The sequence below is a fragment of the Andrographis paniculata genome, unplaced genomic scaffold (assembly GCF_009805555.1).
Source record: "Andrographis paniculata isolate CXL003 unplaced genomic scaffold, ASM980555v1 Contig64END, whole genome shotgun sequence".
Classification (NCBI taxonomy): Eukaryota; Viridiplantae; Streptophyta; class Magnoliopsida; order Lamiales; family Acanthaceae; genus Andrographis; species Andrographis paniculata.
The window spans coordinates 565,680-584,659 of record NW_026137600.1 but is presented as its reverse complement, the minus strand read 5'-3'; the positions used below and the strand labels follow the sequence as shown (position 1 = coordinate 584,659).

At 31.0% G+C, this 18,980-nt stretch overlaps 2 protein-coding genes across 2 annotated transcripts; both read right to left on the bottom strand.

The window, feature by feature from the left end:
• Positions 1–1,278: 1,278 nt before the first annotated feature.
• Positions 1,279–2,443, bottom strand: LOC127261924 (uncharacterized). Its single transcript, XM_051290363.1, has one exon. It carries the CDS (start codon positions 2,378–2,380, stop codon positions 1,547–1,549), a length of 834 nt encoding a protein of 277 aa, XP_051146320.1. The 5' UTR covers positions 2,381–2,443; the 3' UTR covers positions 1,279–1,546.
• Positions 2,444–13,321: 10,878 nt separating this feature from the next.
• On the bottom strand, positions 13,322–17,823 carry LOC127261748 (probable protein S-acyltransferase 22). The gene is made up of 9 exons (XM_051290108.1): positions 17,576–17,823; positions 17,334–17,474; positions 16,012–16,281; positions 15,875–15,943; positions 15,683–15,754; positions 15,143–15,271; positions 14,992–15,072; positions 14,713–14,901; positions 13,322–13,959 (listed from the first exon to the last, which is right to left on the bottom strand). The coding sequence occupies exons 1-9, from the start codon at positions 17,615–17,617 to the stop codon at positions 13,384–13,386; spliced, it is 1,569 nt and encodes a 522-aa protein (XP_051146065.1). The 5' UTR covers positions 17,618–17,823; the 3' UTR covers positions 13,322–13,383.
• Positions 17,824–18,980: the final 1,157 nt, after the last annotated feature.

The following is an 18,980-nucleotide window of genomic DNA, read 5'->3' as shown; positions in this document are numbered from 1 at the left end:
CCCACAAAAGATTTTGACTTGTTGGGCCCAAGGCCCAATTTTATAGCTCTTTCTTAAGCCCAACCCAATAAAAATATATGTCATTTATATTAATATATATACTCCCTCTCCCATCTGTCCAATCTATCCATTTTGTCAGTTCATTGACAAATGTATCTATTTTCTTTTTTATATATGTACTTTTTACTAAAATATAAAATTATCCCACCATTTATATAATATTATACAAATGTCATCAAATAACACCACTTAATACCATAAATGTTAAGGGGTATAATAGTCTTTATGTATATCAATTGTATCACATATCACTATAATACTAATATACTAAAATCTATGTAAAAAAGTAAATGGATAGATAGGCTAGGACGGAGGGAGTATGTGTAATTTCAAAATCCAATTACTTGAATTTTATTTTTGTAATATTGCAATATGCTCCCCATCTCATCCAAATAGTGTGATGATTTTGGAGATTTTGAAGATCTTGGAATGTTTCTACTATTTTTTTTTATTATATTAAATTTGATTTATAGCCTAATACAAAAAATAAAAAATAAAAATATTGTTTAATATTTTTGGAGAGAATTTTAGATGAATAGTGTAAATTTTTCAAAATTTTTCCTAAATTTGAAATTTGAATTTTAAATAGTGAAATTTTAAATTAAAATAATTATTTAATATAATAGAAAATACGATTTTTTAATATAAAATTATTATTTATTATAGGTATTAACAGGTCGATATTAATATTGAAACACTTGAAATCTAGAATGCTTATATGTGAAGGTGAAGGAGTAAAAATTTTAATCCATTAATTAGTATTTTGTTGATAGTTATTTTTATTAAAAAGTTAAAAATAAAAAAAAATATGAAGTTTTAAAAGAAAAGAGAAAAATTACCTTCTTTATATAAATTTAAAATATCATATTATTATGTTGTATAAAAAAAAATCAAATTAATATTTTATTTTAAATTAATTTCAAATTAAATTGAAAAAAATACTAACAGTTGTTTTAATTCAAAATTTTAAACTAAAATTAATTTTAAAATGTGATATTTAAAAATTGCACATTCCTAACATATTTGGTGTGTGTTTAGGGTTTAAATAGGAGTTGATGCGATGCTTTGAATATAAAATTAATTTTTAAGTATAATATAAAAATAAAAAATAGGTATTTGATTTTATATATTTTGGAAAAAATAAAAATTTGATGAATAATTGAAATTTTAACAAATCCTCAAAACAAACACAACCATGTAATGTTTAAAATGATTAAATACAACCAAGCAAACATAATTATTTATATAATATCATATTTAATAATTTTCAAGACAGCAAATACATTCAACATGGAGTACAACATCCTTAAACACCCCAAAAAAACCACACAAACCGAAAACAGTACACATACATACATACATACCGTACACACACATATATATATATGTATATATGCTTATATTTTATATTATATATATTATATATATATTTATTTAAATAACAATAATAACTGTAATCGATAAATATGGAACAGCGGGAAGCTTTTTATTTACTCAGAAATCCTCCGGCGGCCTTCACAGCACTGCCAAAACCGCCGGCGGAAGGCGGCTCCGATGCTTCCTCCGCCTTCTCGCCACCGTCGCCGGAGGACTTTCCAAAGACACCTTCCGCCTGCTTGAGGTATTCCCCGGCGGCTTCGCCGGGCTTCTTCAGTTCACCCTCTCCGTCCTTCAGGTAATCGCCGGCCTTTTCTTCTTCGCCGTCTCCGGCCGGCGGTTTGCTCAGAAAACCTTCAGCTTTCTCCAAATACTCCCCGGCGCCGCCGCCGGAAGCCTTTCCGCCGTCGTCGGGGCCCGCACCCCCCGCCGGAATGGCGCTTTTGATTGAATCAGTGATCGTTGTTTTCACGTCGCCGGCGTCTGGCTCGGCGGCGGCGGGGACATCACTTTTAGGTGCATCAGAATCGCCATCGCCGCCGAGGGTTTTGACAGGATCGTCGGAATCGGGGGCTCCGGATTCCGTTTTCAGTTTTCCGGCGGGCTCATCGGCGGCGGCAGCGGCGGCGGGGCCAGAATGGGAATCAGAAGAACTGTACTGGCGGAGATACCCTTCAGCCTGATCGACATACTTTCCGATCCCCTGAGTATCGTCAAGTTTGCCGTACTCGGCGGCGGAGTTGAGGAGGTCGGCGCCGGCGCCGGCGGCCTTGGCCTTATCGTAATCCTCGCTGCGGAACTGCGATTGGGCAGCGTCGGCGACGACTTTGGCGTTGGAGAAGAGATCGGCGTTGGAGGAGGGGTCGGCGTCGGCGGCGGGGGGGTCGCCGGAGGAGGGCTTTGCCGGCTGGACCTTCTTGGCGATGTTGGAGACGAAGTTCATTATTATTATTATTAATATTGGCGGAAATTAATTAAAATAAAATAAGTGAAGATGGAAATGGAAGTGGAGAATGGGAGAGTATAAATAGAGTGTGTTTTGAGACAGCAAGTGCGTGTGCGTGTTCGCGTGCGCGGCCGTGTCGGGATATGATTATGCTATGACGTGTATGCAATCACAAATCCACGTGTACGGAAGTCCTGAAACCCAAGAAGCTTTTTTGCGCAATCAATTTTGGAACTCCAATTTTATTTTTAACAATCATATCATGTGTATATATATATATTTACATAATAGTCCTCCCCGTCGATTCTGTCAATCTCATATTTTATGTGGCTTTTTTTTTTTAAAAAAATAATTATATATTTTAATTTCATTTTAAACTTTGTAATTTATTTATTTTTTAATTATAATTAAATTAATTGATTATTTTAATCTTAATTTATAATTAATTATATTATAAAATAATTATTTTTACTAATATATTATTAATTATTTACTAATTATAAAATCCTTCTAAAATACCGTGTCTACAATGTAGCAGACACGGTATATGAAAGGGAGGGAGTATTATATTAAATATTTTTTATTAAATATTTTTTTATTATTCTCTCCATATAATTTATTATATTCATTTTTTCATTTTTGTTTGTCATATTTATTTTATCCTTTTAAAAAAAATAATTATACATTTTAATTTTATTTAATTTTTTTTATTTATATATTTTTAAAATTTTAATTGGACTAATTAGGTATCTTAATTTTAATCTAAGAATATTTTTATCATACGATAATTAATTTCATTTTATTTACTAATTATATATATTATAAATTCTTATGTCTACAGTAAGTTGGACACCGTAGCTGAAACGGATGAAGTATTATTTTAAAAATTTTAAAACTCTTTTGTCTAGATTGAACTAAATCAAAATTTAGTAAAATTGTAAGAGTCTTAGAATAGAGATTAATAAGTTTATAGACACTACGGCTCTGTTCACGCAATATTTTTAAATTGATTGATTTTTTGTGTATGATATATAGAATTGTGTCAAAAGTATAAAATGTAGGTCCAAAATCAAGTAACACACATAACAACAACAAAAACTCATTATTGCAATCAAACTATAAAAACTCACACGATACAAACAGGTTATTCGCTCTCGGATCGGACTGAAAATGCAAATTCTTGTGACAACAATAACAGAAAATACAAAACAATTGTTGACCAAATTCGGTCATCAACGACTTATATCTGAAGGTTCAAATTCAAATGAAATTCACTATTGAATATTAAAGTACAAAAATACGTGGATACAATAGAGCTATACAATCAATAAATCATTCACCCCATTTCTTGATAATTCATAACTGTAAAACATCAAATACCCAAGAACAGATACAATTAGCAACCAAAAGGTATAAATGACGACAATTTCTTCTCCATTTTTTGGGAAATAACAATCCAAAAATAAATATCAATCCATCTAATTATCGAACACCTCTTCATCCATCATCGGTACCTACCGGTCTCATCGATGCCGCCAACACCTAAAACATTTCTTCTAAACAATTAGAATAAACTTACAGACTTCTCAAAAATTATTTATAATTAATTAAATAATTATTTATTTATTATTTGTTATAGAAGTAAAAAATTCTTAATATAAACAATATATGAATATCAATTGTATTTCTTAAAAGTGGAAACAAATCTCTTTATAATAAAAATTAAAAAAATAATGAGAAAGATAATAATAACAAATGTTCTTAGTAATATAAAAATATAATAATATTTTGTTAATTTTTTTTTTATTTTGTAATGAATAAAAAATATAGTGCTCGTTATCTATTGTATTTTTTTCTATTATATTAATAAAAATCACATTTAAAAAAAAAAAAAAAAAAAATTCTTTATGAAAGAATACACTCATAGAAGCTTAAGAAAGGAGAAAGGGATTATGCAGCAAGTGGTAAGGCCGTGTCTGGGACGGAATTAAGACAGTCGGTGTGGGGCCCCTTTGGGGTGGGATGGGGTAGGGTGTGATTGGATGGGGGCCTGCACTGAAAGAAACAGTTGGTAATAACTGCTAACGGTTGACGATCCCCAAATCACAACACTCCAAATAATTAATTCTGTCGGCAAGGCTAGTAGGGTGTGTCCGGAAATCTAATAAGGACTTTTTGAAATTTCAAAATAAATTAAAAGTTAATAATATTTTATTAGTATATAGAAATATATAATACTTTCATGTCTCATTTATCGTGCTCACATTTTAATTTTCCTATATCCATTTATTATATTATTTTCTTTTTTTTTTTGAAAAAGTATATACTTTAATCTCATTTTTAAAATTTTAATTTTTTTAATTGTAATTATATTAATTAATTATTATTTAATTATTTTTACTAATATATTCTTAATTATTTACTAAGGATGTGTTTGTTTGGGGATTTGGATTTTGAGTTGAGATTTGAATAGTAAAAATTTTGAATTTGAATAGTTGTATGATGTGATATAAATAAGTGTTAATGTGATGTTTTGAATGTAAAATTAATTTTTAGTATAATATAAAAAATGAAAATTAGGTGTTTGATTTGATGTTTTTGGGGGGAAAAAATGAGATGAATAGGTGTTCTAACAACCGAACACACTCTAATTATACTTCTCATAAATTCTCGTATTTGCAGTAAAGGAGACATGTTACCTGGGACAGATGGAGTAAATTTTTACATTTTTATTTTTGACTTTATGTATAAAATAATTATATATGTAATAGTATGTTTGTAATTTAGGTAAAAATTAAAGATATTTTCGTATTAATGTATGATTATTTTTACTAAATATAAAATAAATACTTTGAAATAAGGTAGACGAAAATGGTAAAAAAAATATTTTAAATTAAGATTGAGAAAATATATTTTAAGAAAATATGATATCAAAAAACAAATTTTCTTATAAAATATTTTTATTATTTTTTAAAAAATAAAAATTTCAAAAACTTTCAAAACGAAGTCATATTTTTACATGAGTTTTTGTTTATATATATATAACACTTATAGATTAATATGTTAAATGATGTTGATTTTTTCTTTCAACACATATATAAAGTAAAATCAACCATGGGGTGTGTTTGTCTGTGAATTTTAATTTTTGGGTTTGAATTTTTAAATAGTAAAAAATTGAATTTGAATAGTTGTTTGATGTGATATAAATAGAGGTTGATATTATATTTTGAAGGGTAAACTATTTTTTTAGTCCCGTAACTGGACTCCTTTATCATTTTAGTCCCGTAAGTGGAGCCTGTCGCAAACTAGTCCCATGAGTGAAAATTTTTTGATGTTTTAGTCCTCGGGCGCCTGAGATGTCTGCGTGGCTCGCCGGAGGTGACGTGTCCGCCAGGTGTCGCTGACCTGGCAGACACATGGATTTTATTTTTTTTCATTTTTTAAATTTTTTTTAAACTTATTTTTAATTTATTTTTAATTTTATTTGTATTTTTTATTTGGTCTAATTAAAAAAATGAAAAAAATAAATAAATCCACGTGTCCGCCAGGTGTTGCTGACCTGGCGGGACACCTGGCTGACATGTCACCTCAGGCGAGCCACGCGGGCGTCTCCGGCACCGGAGGACTAGAACAGCGAAAATTTTTCACTTATGGGACTAGTTTGCGACATGCTCCACTTACGGGACTAAAATGATAAAGGGGTCCAGTTACGGGACTAAAAAAACAGTTTACCCTATTTTGAATATAAAATAAATTTATAGTATAATATAAAAAAACTAATTGTTTGATTTAATATTTTTTTAAAAAAAAATTTAAATAGTAAAAACTTATAATAAAATTCACAAAGAACACAACTCAGGCAACATAAAATCAACACATCATGTTTGTTAACACACATATTGTGTTAAATTAAAGCACGTAGTTGTACAATCTTTGACTATAAATTGTGTTGTTTGTAATTATATACTCCCTCCGTCCCAAAAGTATAGGTTTATTGTGTTGGATACGAGATTTAAAAAATATTGATATTATATTGGTAGTTGGTAAAAAGTAAAGATAAATGAATTTTTTACCCCTGTGAGTATATAAACGTAAAAAGTATTGACAATTATGTAATAATAATGAAAAAGTATTGATAGTTTTATGGTGATATAGTTATTTATGGAAATGAGACTATTATTTTGGGACGGACAAAAATAGTAAACAAGACTATTGTATTGAGATAGAGGGAGTATTACGTTGAAATCAACTATATATTATAGGCTTGTTTGTTTGGGGGTTTGAAATTTGAGTTGGAATTTCAATAATAAAAATTTTTAATTGAAATAGTTGTATAATGTAATATAAATAAGTATTTATGTGATATTTTGAATGTAAAATAAATTTTTAGTATAATATAAAAAATAAAAAATAGATACAATTTGATTTGATATTTTTTGAGGAAAAAAAAATGATAAATAATAAATTTTGGGGAAAATTCTCCAAACGAACGCACCCCTCATGGTCAAATACAGAAAATCTATAGTTCAGTATAATCTGTAGTTAAAAATAACACAATTGTGTGAATTTTTTCAATCATAATTTTAAAATTATTTATATACTAGTATTTTTTTAAAAAAAAAAAATAATGACCTCTATATAAAATGAGTTTAAATTTTTGATATATTATTTTAATAAAACAATATGTTTACTATAATATTTGAATAAAAAAATTAAATATTTAATTTGATAGAATTAAATAAAATGATGCGTCCAAACAGCCCCTTATTGTCACGTATCACATAGCCACGATAGGGTTTGTGTTTTTGTTTACATGTCGACTTGCTTCCAATATTTGCCTACTTCCATTATTATTTTTATTATTTAAATTTGATCAGATATTTTTCAATACACAATATTACACACACATATAATAATAATAATAATAATAATAATAATAAGTGTATTTTGTTTATTTGTCTATATATATATATATTAGCAAAAAAATAAAAAAACATACACGCTATTTAAACTCGTGAACGATGTATGGCAGGTGATCTGAGGCTCGGGGGTTTGAACCCATGATCTCATGGTCATAAATTCAACCCCTACACCACCATACTATTCCTTACATGAAGTATTTAAATTTTATATAGATTTGGATTTGGTTTTAATTTGTTAATAACAAAAATTTAAAGTAGTCGTGTTTTTATTTTAATTTTGTATTATATAATTTAAACTGCAATTTTATTTATTTTTTTATTTTAAAGGAAACATATATTATTAAAATATTATATAAAATATTTATCATTTTTTCCTTAAAATTTTATTTTTGTATTATTTATTAAAAAAAATTCTTAAAAACATTATATCAAATAATATTACATAAAATATATTATTATTCAAAACATCATATTTATTTATTATTCAAACTTAAATTAATTTAAAATATAAAAATACATCAAAAAATGCAACTAAACAAACTAGTAAAAGATATATATTTATATATATATATAAATATATTAAAATCTTCCGTACAAATCAAGAAGTAGGACCGTTTTGTGATTTTATTTATATTTAATCAAATAAGCAGCATGCGACAAATAATCGCTTGGTGTCACACTTTTACGTGTGATATTTTGAAGTGCGACACTTCGCTAGCGTTACGTCTTTATTTTATTTAATTGGTAGCCACGTGTAATATAGTGCCACCTGTCCCGTCATTGTTTTATGTATAGCTTTCATTTTTTTTGCTATTTTTATATTTTTCTGAATGTTTATACTTCGAACATGATTTATAATTTTTTTAACAACTAAGGTGTTGGAATTTGATTTTTTTTGTTTTTTTTACTGTTATATATATTATTTTAATCTCATTATTTTGAAAAATTTATTTTCACCAAACAATATTCTTATTAATTGTATGATTTAAGCCTAAATTTTAGAATATATTTTTATTTATTTAAAAGTAATAAAATCATCAATGAATGTGGCCGTATTTGCAGCTATGATCAAATTCTATTTTATATGTATTCATTAGCTTAATTAGCACCCTAATCGTCTCTATATAATATTTAATTTTCACGTATAATGTCGTATTTTTTATTTTTATTTTTCTAGATATTATTTCACTTTTTTTTTTGTAAAAAAAGACATTATATATTTTAATAATATTTTATCCATCCGCCTCTAAGGTCACATTTATGTGTCATTGTACTTAACATTAAAAATATCCTTGTATTTGTATAATTTTTTTTAACAAATGTTCTTCTATTAGTATTATAAGACACCAATGAAAATATTTTTGTATTTTTTAAAAAATTGTATTATATTTTAATATAATAATTAATATTCAAATATCAATATACAAAAAATAAATGAGACATTTAGAGCCGAACAGAAATAGTATTTTTTATTTTATAATTTATAACTTTTTTTTTTTAATTTTATTACACTAAGCTGTTGTCGTGTCCGAGACTATGCATATCTCAATTTGTGGCCACAACTTTCCACAAAGTTGATGTATTTTCCGACTTTAAAATTCCTTTAATAAAAGGACTTGATCTTTTATACTATTATTTATTTATTATTTTATTATTAGGATGTGTTTGTTGGAGGATTGGATTTTAAATATGCTATTTTTTTTTTTTCTTCAAAAAAATTAAATTAAACATTTATTTTTATTTTTTTATATTATTGTTGATGTAATTTTTCAACAAAAATAAAGTAAAATTCAAAGATATAGAAAATATCCTTAAACTTGATTAATTAGTGCCTGAGATTAGGAATCTCTAAACACTGTATGGTACAGAAAATAAAATGGAAAATAAAAGACTGAAATTTAAAGTGGTGATCCCCAAATCTGACTTTGCTTTGTTGAAGTTGATTGAAGATGCCTTTTCTGACGGATTTGAATCCTTTAAATAGCCTTTCAGAGAAAACGGTTTGAACCGCCGTCTGGTCGGTTATAGCAACCGCTGTCAACCGACCACCAATTTCTCCTCTATTGACACGTATTACAACTTCCTTCAACCGTTCCCACCAGTCACAGAACTCAGACCTGCCTCTTACCCGACCTGCCTGTCCACTGCCAAATTTCTTTTGCCCGACTTCGTCCTTCGCCCGACCTGCTTCTTCGCCCGACCTCACTTGGGCCGACCTCCGCATCAGCCGCCCTCCGTCTTTGACCGAAGACCTCCGCGTCTGTCCGTATATCTTCCTTGCCCGACCTTCCTCTTGACAGACCTCCGCGTCTGCCCGACCTTCCTCTTGACAGACCTCCGCGTCTGCCCGACTTTCCTCTTGACAGACCTCCGCGTCTGCCCGACTTCGCCTTCCATCCGATCTACGGTTTACCCGACTTGGGTACACCTTTTTTTTTTAGACTCCGCCCGACCTTTCTTCCTTTTCCCGACCTTTATTCTGCCCGACCTCCAGACCTTTTGGCTTTCATTCAGACCCTACCCAGAATCCTACTGCCACTTACTATTATTATTATTTTTTGTGCTTAACAATAAGCCTCCTCCTCAAGACTCCTAAACATCACTTCCAGTGATGTTTTAGGAGTTTGCAGGCCGGCATCCGAGGCTACGTCAGCCTCAGATCCGACCTCCATCCTTCGAGGCTACGTTGGACCCGACCTCCATTTATCGCGGAATGGTGCTGGCCTGGACGTTGGTCGATCTTGCACTAACATTGCTTCAGCATCTCCCCCCTACGGAAGTCATGATTAATTTCTGTAAAAAAGGATTCTAACCTTCTTGTCGTGGATGCTAAACTGGCCAGATCTTGAAAGTCGTGGGCTGTCAGGGCCTCGCGAAGTCTGGTATGCATGTTCCTGACCACCAAATTGGTCATTTCGCTTTCATTGATCATCGTAGGACATCGTCCCTTCATCAATCGCATCCTCTCTATGAATTGGTAGCCGGTCTCTTCCGGCATCTGCGTGATCTCCAGAAGGTCTATCAGTGAGACTGTCGGCAGAGGATTAAAGAACCTTCCATGAAATCTGCCTCTAAATCTTCCCAAGTTTGCAACTGTCCAGGCGGCAGACTGACGTACCAAGAAAAAGCTGTTCTTGTGAGCGACAACCCAAACAATTGTAACTTGTGAAACGGATTGTTGCCTACTTCTCCCAATTGAGCCGTGAAGCGACCCACATGCTCAATGGTAGAGGCTCCGTCTTCTCCCGAAAAAGAATAGAAGTCTGGTGGCCTATAATTTCTCGGGAGAGGATGATCGTTAATGATCCTTTCTGGAAATGGCCTCTGGTAAACCGGCCTGTTCACCGTTTGCGGATTCATTCCGAAATGCACCCGCAGAACTTGAGCAATATCCTCCGGATCTACTCTGGGTGGAATATGGTCGAACACTGGAATGTGATCGTGAGTCTGACCTCCCAATCTTTCTTCTCTGGAGAAGGCTGGTTCGGCTGGGATGGGATTATGAGTCTGTCCCTCTAATCTCTCATTCGGCTGGGTATTATCAACCCTCGGTCCCAAAGGAACATTCTCTGGGAAAGTTAGAGGAATCTTCCCCATATCTGTTCGGTTGAAAGTTGTAACGCTTGGAAACGTACTGTCAACGTATGATGGTTCTGCAAACGTTGATCCTGAGAAAGTCGCCTGAAAACGAGAAGGTGACACGGCTGGAAGCATGTTTGGATACAGGGTGAATCTGGAGAATGCCTGATCCAACATGTTTTGCATTAGATTTTGTTGTTCACGCAACATGCTCGTTTGTTGCTCACGCAACAAATTCTGCATAACCAAAGTATGCCGGTTGTTCATTTGTTGAACATAAGACCACCAATCAGTTGGTGGTTGTGGGTTTTCCCCGGCATTTGGCACAATAGGTGGTGGAACGGATTCTCCCGCCGGTGCCGAAGATGATTGCGGTTGTGAACCTGCCATATGGACCCTTCCGATGATTCGGCCGGATCTAAGACGTATGAAATTATCGCCGAAATTGGAATGAGCAATTGTGTCTTGCTCCCACTGTGGTCGCCAATTTGTTGATGTAATTTTTCAACAAAAATAAAGTAAAATTCAAAGATATAGAAAATATCCTTAAACTTGATTAATTAGTGCCTGAGATTAGGAATCTCTAAACACTGTATGGTACAGAAAATAAACTGGAAAATAAAAGACTGAAATTTAAAGTGGTGATCCCCAAATCTGACTTTGCTTTGTTGAAGTTGATTGAAGATGCCTTTTCTGACGGATTTGAATCCTTTAAATAGCCTTTCAGAGAAAACGGTTTGAACCGCCGTCTGGTCGGTTATAGCAACCGCTGTCAACCGACCACCAATTTCTCCTCTATTGACACGTATTACAACTTCCTTCAACCGTTCCCACCAGTCACAGAACTCAGACCTGCCTCTTACCCGACCTGCCTGTCCACTGCCAAATTTCTTTTGCCCGACTTCGTCCTTCGCCCGACTTGCTTCTTCGCCCGACCTCACTTGGGCCGACCTCCGCATCAGCCGCCCTCCGTCTTTGACCGAAGACCTCCGCGTCTGTCCGTACATCTTCCTTGCCCGACCTTCCTCTTGACAGACCTCCGCGTCTGCCCGACCTTCCTCTTGACAGACCTCCGCGTCTGCCCGACTTTCCTCTTGACAGACCTCCGCGTCTGCCCGACTTCGCCTTCCATCCGATCTACGGTTTACCCGACTTGGGTACACCTTTTTTTTTTTAGACTCCGCCCGACCTTTCTTCCTTTTCCCGACCTTTATTCTGCCCGACCTCCAGACCTTTTGGCTTTCATTCAGACCCTACCCAGAATCCTACTGCCACTTACTATTATTATTATTTTTTGTGCTTAACAATTATATTAAAAATTAATTTTACATTCAAAATATCACATCATATAACTATTCAAATTCAAAATTTTTACCATTCAAATCCCAACTCAAAATCCAAACCCCCAAACAAACACACCTTAATATTAAAAATATCCTTATATTTATATAATTTTTTTTTCTTTTTACAAATATTCATCTATTAGTATTATAAAAAACTAATGAAAGTATTTTTTTAATTTCTTTTTTAATTTATATTTCATTTTGATATAATAATTAATATTTAAATACAAACACAAAATAAATAATATTATTTATCCATTTTTCATGTATTGATTAGGACAATCAACATGCTGCCGCGTACTCTTATTTACCGCTAAACAATTCTTTTACTTATCATTTAATTGGTCAATTGATAAAGTAAATAAGAAAACATACCATAAGTTATATTAGCATTTTAAATTTTTGATGTTTTTAATGTAAAAAAAAAATGTTAATAATGATGTCTTAAACGAAAATGATAGAGTATGTTTAAATATAAATTTTTAAAAATTTCCATATCATTTATTAATCATTTTTAAAAATATTACATTAATTATTTATTTTATCTCATAAAGTATTATATATAATATATATTTTTTATTAAAATTTTGTAAATCTTCAAAATTTTCATAGAAATATCTATGTAAATAAAATCATAATAATCAATATAGTCTTTTAAAAAATATATAAAATACTCAATATAAATTAAAACACACTCTTGAACTAGAGTGTATTTGTTTAATATTTATAATTTACATATTTTTGTTATAAGAAAAGTAGAATAATAAAAATATTATTAATAATATTTCATATCTTTATTAATTTTTTTAGTTTTTTTATTTTTTTATTTTTTATTTTACTTTTATGTATATATAGATATTTTTTAAATCTAAGACAAATAATATATATTTCACAATACCCATATTACTAGACCACACTTTGAAGCAAATGTCGAATACATTAAAACTAAACAACAAAAATAATATAGTGAACCATACAGACAATATGTTAAATCACACACAAAATATACTATAAAAAAAAATTAAAAAAAATAATAATAAAATAAAGTTAAACAACATATAATAATTATGAACATCATACCCTACAAAAAATAAAAAAAAATCATCAATATATATATATATATATAATTTCAGATCAAACAACTGTTTCACCCGTTCTATAATTTTAAAGGCGCAGACCTTCCTATGTTCTGGCGTGAGCCAGAAACAATCGGAAGGCTACGCCAGTCGCTCAATCGATGCACGATCCGCGTAGGGACCCGATCGCTATCTTCTCCCCCCGACGCATCGTACCCGTCGCTGGTCGATCTCGAGAAAGGGATCGCAACGTCGTTTCGAGAAGCCGTAGCTGTAGCCATGCTCGACGTCAATCTTGAACGAAGAATGTCGGGAGAGTCGAGACTACTCTCCGACGAAGAAGCCGCAATGACGGGCAAGTCGACGGTTTTATGTCGAAGTGTTGACAAAGATTCGACGGGCAAACGAATGCGCTTGCCATCAGTCTCGTCGTTTAAGTACTTCGGTTCGAGCCTCGGCACGGGCCGTAGAATTTTGGACTTCTTCCTCGCCTCGTCGGCTGCCTTCGACACGTCGTTTGCATTTAGCCGAGCTAGTGTCCACGGGCTTATCTTGACGGGTGCCGGAAGCTTTTTCACGGTTTCTTGTTCGCCCGATGTTGTCGTTTTCTTTCTAAATGAAGTTATGGATCCGTTGTCCGTAGGCACCGCGTCGAACTGCAAGATAAAATTGCAATACTCGTCGGAATACTATTGTTGAAACTCACTTAAGGCCGTTGAATGGTAGCATCGAACCGTCCTTTGTAGAGATGGTTCAGTACAGTATATTGAAATTTATATTACATACTTCATCAAAATTTTTAGTATAGTACTTTACCGTACGGATATGGTACTAAGCAATCGGTATACCAAAAATTCAGAATGAAAGATACTATGTAATATACCGTATTGATAAATTGGTATACCGGATTGTTCATATGATATTAGTATGTATCGTTTAATGCCAAAAAACGAAGTTAAAATTAAATTTGGAAAAAAAAAAAAAAACTTCAAAAAATCATACTACCTTCGTCTCATAAGAAGAGTGTCTCTAGTAGTATCTTATAATACAAATACAATGATCTATGTAGAATAAATTATATAAATATAAAGATGTTTTTAACGTAATATATAATGAAATAAAAGACAAATAGTATCATTCTTATAAGACGGGTAATAATAATTTTGATGTGCAAATATGAATTTACGATATATTATTGTAACTATGATCAAAATATGAAAATAGTATATGGTATTTTCTTTATATACTAAAATGTTTAAAATATAAAAAAATATCAAAATTATATACCGACATCGTACTAAAAAAAATTCGGCATCAGATCATATTATACTGAAATTTTGATATTTTTTCTACCACTAGAGTTCTTTGTTGACGAGGCAAAACATTAAAAAAAAAAAAAAAATGTGTACCTGATCTTCGACGAATAAGCGCGGCGGCGTGCACCATGCCGCCGCCCGATTGAAGGTGTTGAAGGAGCTTACGCTACTTATTCCGGTAAGAGAGCTCACCGGCGACATCTGAGGGCTATGCTCGTCTTCACGACCAGATGGTCGCTCTTGCTCCCGTAGCGCGATAACATAATCGTACGTCGTAATCCCCTATTACAAGCAAAAGTATTTATTTCTCAAAAACCCATGTACACATTTTGACCGAAAGTAAAACACAAAAATGGCGCCAACGGTAGCGACCTTCTTGATCAGAAGAATGTGAAAGAAGAAAAGTTGAGCGAGCGGAAGCGTCGCAATCATCGCCAATATGGTGAACACAGCCTACGCAATGACGCAAAGATTAGATTATCCGGTATTAAAAAAAAAAATCGATAAGAAAGCAAATGCTCACCACGACAATCACGAAAGAAACCACGGTAAAACTACTTCCCAACTTCGAGCTGATATCGACGACGAATTGCTTCCTATCGAGGAAACATAGGACGAGTACGAGGATCCCGGTCGACCATTGAAGCACAAGCTGAAAAAAAATATCCCTCAGTCGACTAATTAAAAAGTCCGAATTAAGGCAGAGACTGCTGATTGACTATATAATTATTAATGATGCAAATCTGTATAAAATTAAATTTTTAGATAAAATTAATAATTTAATGTGGTGTAAATTTACATTGTATTGATTGGACATGTTGATTATATAACAGTTAAGGATTCAAATTTTTAGGAAAGTTAGAATTTGAACGGTGGTTTGATATGATATTTTGAATATAAAATAAACATATATTATAATATAAAAAAAAAAATTGTTTTATCTGATATTTTTGGAGGAAAAACAGAACCTCAATAATAAAAGACAAAACCTACAAAAGAACACAAGTTTAAGATTTTAAGTGAAATAATCATTTAATAAAAATGACACAGAATCGAGTCTTACCAAGAGAAGCCCCGAAACCATGAGAGCGAAAAATTTGCGATAGTTCCGTTTTCCGATGCAATTGTTTAGCCACTGCAACGACAACGACAACGACGACAACAACAAAAACAAAACGACATATGATTAGAAATTCCTGACATTTTCGCAAAACAAACACACCCCTAATTCTCAAAGAGAATCACGGAATGTTACCCGGCAATGATGGTCGAAGTTGTCGACACACTTGTTGCAAACCCGGCAATGTTTGCTATACTTCAAAACCTACAAACAAACAAATTTCAATGCATTTATACCGCGACGTAACGACTCTTTCTTACATTCTTAAGTACCTCGACTCGGCACAAACTGCAAAAGTACAACTGATCTTCGTCGCTCCGTTGATCGGAGGACTTACTGTCCGATTCGCGCAAACAAACACAAGGTAATGAAGCTAGCGCAGCCGTGACACGGTAGCAGCAACGAGCAGAGGATGTCTTCTCTTCAGACAACATAGGACCATGCTTATCGGAAATGCCAGTATATTTTTTTGATCGAAACACGCCCGGATCGGCTGGATCAACGGCGGCACACCAAATGTACAATCCGAAAGACGACAAAAGCTGAAAAAACACACGATCGGGAATTTATAGAACTGTAAAACAGATGAATTATTTGCGAGATTAACTCGGTTGAGCTCGTTTGTTAAATTAAACGAGACAAACGAGCTGAATACAAATACAAATTTTAACTCCTTAGGTTCAAGAATGAGATCAAGATTAAAAGAAAATTAAATTAATATTTTTTTTATATTTAATAACCATATATTTTATAATATTATGCTTAACTTTAAGTGTTTTACACAAATTTATTAATAAATAAAAATTATTACTCTTCTGTAAAATTTAAATAAAGTATAATGGATAAATAATTAAAAATAATTATTATATAATAAAAATAAATTAAAATTTATATAACTAAATAATATAGCTAAGATTAAAAAAATATAAATCATCAAATTTAAAATATTATTAAAATATATAATTATATTTTTAAAAAAAATAAATTACGTGGAATGAACGAAAATTAAAAAGTATAGATATAGGGCTAATGAAGTACTCCCTCCGTCCCAGTGTCTGCTACATTGTGTTACAGTAGATAATTAAGAATGTATTAGTGAAAATAATTATCCTATAATATAAATAATTATAAATTAAGATTAAGATAACTAATTAGTTTAATTAAAATTAAAAAAAAATAAAATTTAAAAATTTAAAATGCGATTAAAGTGTGTAATTATTTTCCAAAAAAGGAAAGTGACATGGTACGGACTGACAGAAACGACAACATGTACATGGCATATGGAACGAAGGGAGAAATATTTATTGTTCAGTTTTCATATTTTTAGTAATATATATTTTTTAATTAATTATTAATTATATTACTCTAAAAACTTCAGCTATAAACATGAAAAAAAGTGGAACAGGAGAGTGTTATTATTATTTAACTTTAAATTTAAATAAAATAATCTCTTAAATTAACTATAAATAATCTCTTAAATTAAGTCGAACTCAAATAAGAATGCAACGATCAACGATGCTTACACCAATACATATATGATATATATATATATATATAGAGAGAGAGAGAGAGAGAGAGAGAGAGAGAGACTGACGAGGGGAGTGTAAATGGCGATGAGTATGAAGTGGTAGATGAGTTGCTGTTTATGATTTCCATTAATTCCCACAGAAGAGAAAGGGGCAAAGAACACATAGAAAGCAAACCCTAATGCCACAAAAACCGCCATTGCAACCACCTGCCAATTCCCAAATTAATCCATCAAATATATATATATATATATAGATCTAGATAGAGAGAGAGAGAGAGAGAGAGAGAGAGAGAGAGAGAGAGAGAGACCTGTAGTGGATGGTAAGGAAGCTGCCATCCATGGTTTCTCATCTCATACTACTGTGCTGCAATTACGAATATATATACATATATTAATTTGTAACGAAGAAGAAGAAGAAGAATTTGTAAGGGGGAACAATTTAACAAGTGAAGTTTTATGTGTTATTGATCAATGGCCTTGCAATAACCAACACCATTATTGGAACTGTAGAGAGAGAGTGAGAGAAGACAAGACCAAACCTAGAGAGAGAGAAAATGAAGAGGAAACGGGAGGGAGGGAGGAAGAAGACAAGCCGCCGACCTTTTGGATGTATACTCGAAAGTTCTATTTTACAGGTGTTCTATTTTATTTTTATTTTATTTTATTTCAGATTTTGTTCCAATTTTGCTATTCATTAATTTTTGAAAATAGAATATTAAATTAAATATTTATTTTTCATATTATATTAAAAGTAATTTTATATTTAAAATATTACTACCTCAGTTCCATTTTTTTTTATTATGTTCCATGAAATATTTTTAAAATAAAAAATAATTAATTATATTTAATCTCTTCCCTACACTTTATCTCTTCACATCATCTAAATAAAAAAATAAAATATATATTTCTCTGTCTGTCACATCGTTTAATTTCTAAATTATCCTAATTAATACTACCCACTTAAAAACTCATACCAAAAGTAAATATTGCACCTTATTTGAGACGGACGGAATACTATATTAATATTTATTTATATCATATTATATAATCATATTAATTTAAATTTTTTACTTTTTAAATTTAAACACTCTAATAATCACATAGATGGTTTTTGTATATTTAAATTTAGTTGATAAAAAATAAATTTAAAATGCATCTTTAATATTTTAAGTTATATTTTAATAAAATATACTCCATCTAATCTAAAAAAATATGCTCGTACACAAATTTTATGAATATAATTTTATATGAATTGATTATGAAATAAAATATAAATATTTTAATAAATGTATTGATGAATTAATGAGCTGAAAAAATATATATATATATATAAATTGAATGTGTAAATGATTATGAATATTTATAAGGAAATGTAAGTTAAATTGTATAAATTTAAAAAATATGTAAATTTTTTTTGTTATAAATATATATTTTTTGTGAAGAAATAAAAATAAAAAGTAAATATAAATCTAAGTACAAATATATATTTATTTAAAAAATATTACTCCTGGTTAAGGTATTTGTTTATTCTTTGGTGTGTTTGTTTGTATATTGAAATTTTGAATTAAAATTTGAATAATAAAAGTTTTGAATTAAAATACTAGTATAATATGATTTAAGTAAATATTAGATATGATATTCTTTTTATTAAAAAAAAATAAAAATTGATGAGTAAATTTTGAAAATTTTGCCAAAAGAAATTCAATGAATATC